Raw genomic sequence first — 3,117 nt, forward strand, 5'->3', positions numbered from 1 at the left:
ACAAGTGAAACCATCACTAGTAGTAGAGGTCGGAGTGGTAGTGGTGGTGGATGATGAGCTACAAGAAGGGTTAGTGGGAGCAACAACAATAGGTTCATAAAATGAATCTTCAATAATGTCACATGTTATGCCCACATCACATGATACTATAACCCTTTCCTTTTCTTGTTCAAGAAGCAAGGAGTGAGCCTTTTCAAGCTTCGTGTGAGCTTTGCCAAGCTTCTCATGGGCTTCCACTAGCCTCTCATGAGTAGCGTTGAGCTCATCAAAGGATTGCTCAAGAGCACTAAGCTTCTTTTGCAATTCTTTGCACTTCTTGCTTTTCTTGTTAATTATTGAGTCGGCTTGTTCTAGCATGTTCATTAGTTGTTCATTTGAGAAATCATCATCATCACTATCATTTTCACTTTCACTATCATCATTTTTACTCTCATCATATTTTACCTTGGAGCCCTTGGCCATGAGGCATGATGGAGTGTCAAATAGGGAAGGCTTGTTGTTGATAGCAATGCTTGCTAGAGCCTTCTTCTTGGATGCCTTGTCATCATCACTTGAATCATCATCGGTGGAGGCATCACTATCCCATATGACAACATAGGATCCACCCTTTTTTTCTTGAAGGTCATCTTCTTCTCTTTCTTCTCCTTCTTCTCTTTCTTCTCCTTCTTCTCATTATCCTCATTGTCACTATTGTTGGGACAATCCACTACAACATGATCGTGGCTCTTGCACTTGTAACACAACCTCACATACTCCTTGTTCTTGAAGTGGTCTCTTCTCTTCCTTGCACCATAGCCTTTCTTCTTCATCATCTTACTAAACTTGCGCACAAAGAGAGCTAGTGCTTCATCATCACTTTCATCATGAGAGCATTCTTCATCACTTGATTCTTCCTTCTTAGCCTTGCCCTTGCTCTTGTTCTTGGAGGATGAAATGCTGGCATTGAATGGCACACTCTTCTTCTTCTTGTCTTCCTCCTTCACAATTTCTTCACCATCACTATTGTATTGGTCCTCGGTCATCACATCACCAAGCACCTCATTTGGAGTGACATCCTTCAATCCACCTCTAAAGATGATAGTTCTCAATGTCTTGAATCTCTTTGGCAAACACATCAAGAACTTATGAGAGAAGTCCTCATCCTTCACCTTCTCACCCAAACTCTTGAGATTATTGATGATGACTGTAGCCTATAGAAAATCTCTAGAATGGACTCATCATCCTTCATCTTGAAGTTTGATAGCTTGTCTTTGAGCATGTAGAGCTTGACACTTTTTACCGTTGAAGTGCCCTCATATGTTTCTTCTAGTCTCACCCAAACTTCACTTGCCTTCTCAAGATCTTTGATTTGCTCAAACACCTTTGAATCAATGCCATTGTATATTGTGTTGAGTGCCATAGTGTTGTATTGCTTGTTGATCTTATCATTGTCGGTGAGATTGGTAGGGTCAATGATCACAAACTCATTCTCTACCACATCCCACACCTTGTCATTGATTGAACCAAGGTTCATCTTCATCTTTCTCTTCCAATAATCAAAAGATATGCCATCAAAAAATGGTGGTTTACCTCCAACATGGTTGAACACAATTTGAGCCATAATTTGCACCAAAGGTTGTTAAGCCATGAAACAAATGGTGACCATGGCTCCGATACCACTTGAGGGGGGTGAATAGCCTATTTAAAAATCTACAAGATCACTAGAGCAATTTGATTAGTATGACAAATAATGAAATACAAACTTGCTCTAGCTCTACAAGGGTTGCAAGCCACCTATCCAAATATTCTAGTTACTATAATCACTAGGCACACAAAAGGCTAAGTCACTACTCACTAAGAGCTCTCACACTTGCTACACTAAAGAGCTCCACTAGATGATCTTAAGCTACAAAGCAAGATCTCAATTCTAGCTACACTAAAGAGCTTGCTACAACTAGTTTGCGGGAATGTAAACGAGTGAGTAGGGTGATTATACCGCTGTGTAGAGGAGTGAATCAACCATAAGATCAATACCAATTCAATCACCAGGAGAATACCAAAGGGCAAGTGACAACCAATTTTTCTCTCAAAGTTCACGTGCTTGCTGGCATGCTAGTCCCCGTTGCGTCGACCAACACTTGGTGGTTTAGCGGCTAAGAGGTGTTTCACGAACCTCGTCCACACAATTGGACACCGCAAGAACCTACCCACAAGTGAGGTAACTCAATGACACGAGCAATCCACTAGAGTTACCTTTCGACTCTCTACCAGGGAAGGTACAAGACCCCTCACAATCACCGGAGCCAGCCACGAACAATCACCAACACATGCGGAAGCTCCTCCGCTGCTCCAAGCCATCTAGGTGGGGGCAACCACCAAGAGTAACAAGAACTCCGTAGCCACAATGATCCCTAAGTACCACTAGATGTAATCACTCAAGCAAATGCACTAGGAATCACTCCCAATCTCACTATGGTGATGAATCAATGATGGAGATGAGTGGGAGGTGTTTGCTTAGGCTCACAAGGATGTCAAGTATGTCAAAGTGCCAAGAGAGTGAGCCTAGGACCGGCCAAACACTATTTCTAGATGTCCCTTCGAAATAGAGCCGTTAGCCAGCCGCGAGCTGACCAGACGCACCTGACCACACGCGGCTCCACGTCAGGTCACCCGAGTCTGGTCGCTAGATGGCTGCCACGCGTCCCATCATTTAGCTGCTTTCTTTAGATTTCAATGGTCAAAAATGATCAGCACGTAAGTCAAAGACTGACCAGACATGCTCCTCAAAATGACCTGACTCTGTGTCACTTAGAGTCTAGTCAACCACAGAGAGGTTCCAGAGCACAAAAAATGGGACCGAACATGACAGGTCAGGAATGACCGGATGCGCCGGTGAGTCTGGTCAGTACAACATTTCTCACCGCACGCTCTCCTCAGCTACTGACCTAACGCATGAACAGTGTTCGAGCAACATCAGGTCGCGCGGTTCTCTCCAGCATCCGATCATGAGGCCACCTGCCAACTTCTGTGCGCATGATGACCGGACGCAGCGCTGGAGTCAAGTCCAGCGTCCGGTCAGGGACCGACGCCGCCTTTTCTTTTCCTATCTCCTCAAACACTTCGCCCTTGCTTCCAACT

General features: G+C 44.3%; 1 protein-coding gene across 1 annotated transcript; it reads right to left on the bottom strand.

Moving 5' to 3' along the window:
* Positions 1 to 515: 515 nt before the first annotated feature.
* LOC136488919 (uncharacterized) lies at positions 516 to 1,022 on the bottom strand. Its single transcript, XM_066485690.1, has one exon. It carries the CDS (start codon positions 1,020 to 1,022, stop codon positions 516 to 518), a length of 507 nt encoding a protein of 168 aa, XP_066341787.1.
* Positions 1,023 to 3,117: the final 2,095 nt, after the last annotated feature.

Source organism: Miscanthus floridulus, chromosome 10 (genome assembly GCF_019320115.1).
Source record: "Miscanthus floridulus cultivar M001 chromosome 10, ASM1932011v1, whole genome shotgun sequence".
Lineage (NCBI taxonomy): Eukaryota > Viridiplantae > Streptophyta > Magnoliopsida > Poales > Poaceae > Miscanthus > Miscanthus floridulus.

Bases quoted from the DNA above. Each gene is read 5' to 3' on its own strand.
- LOC136488919 (XM_066485690.1), bottom strand. From the start codon at position 1,022: ATGACCGAGGACCAATACAATAGTGATGGTGAAGAAATTGTGAAGGAG.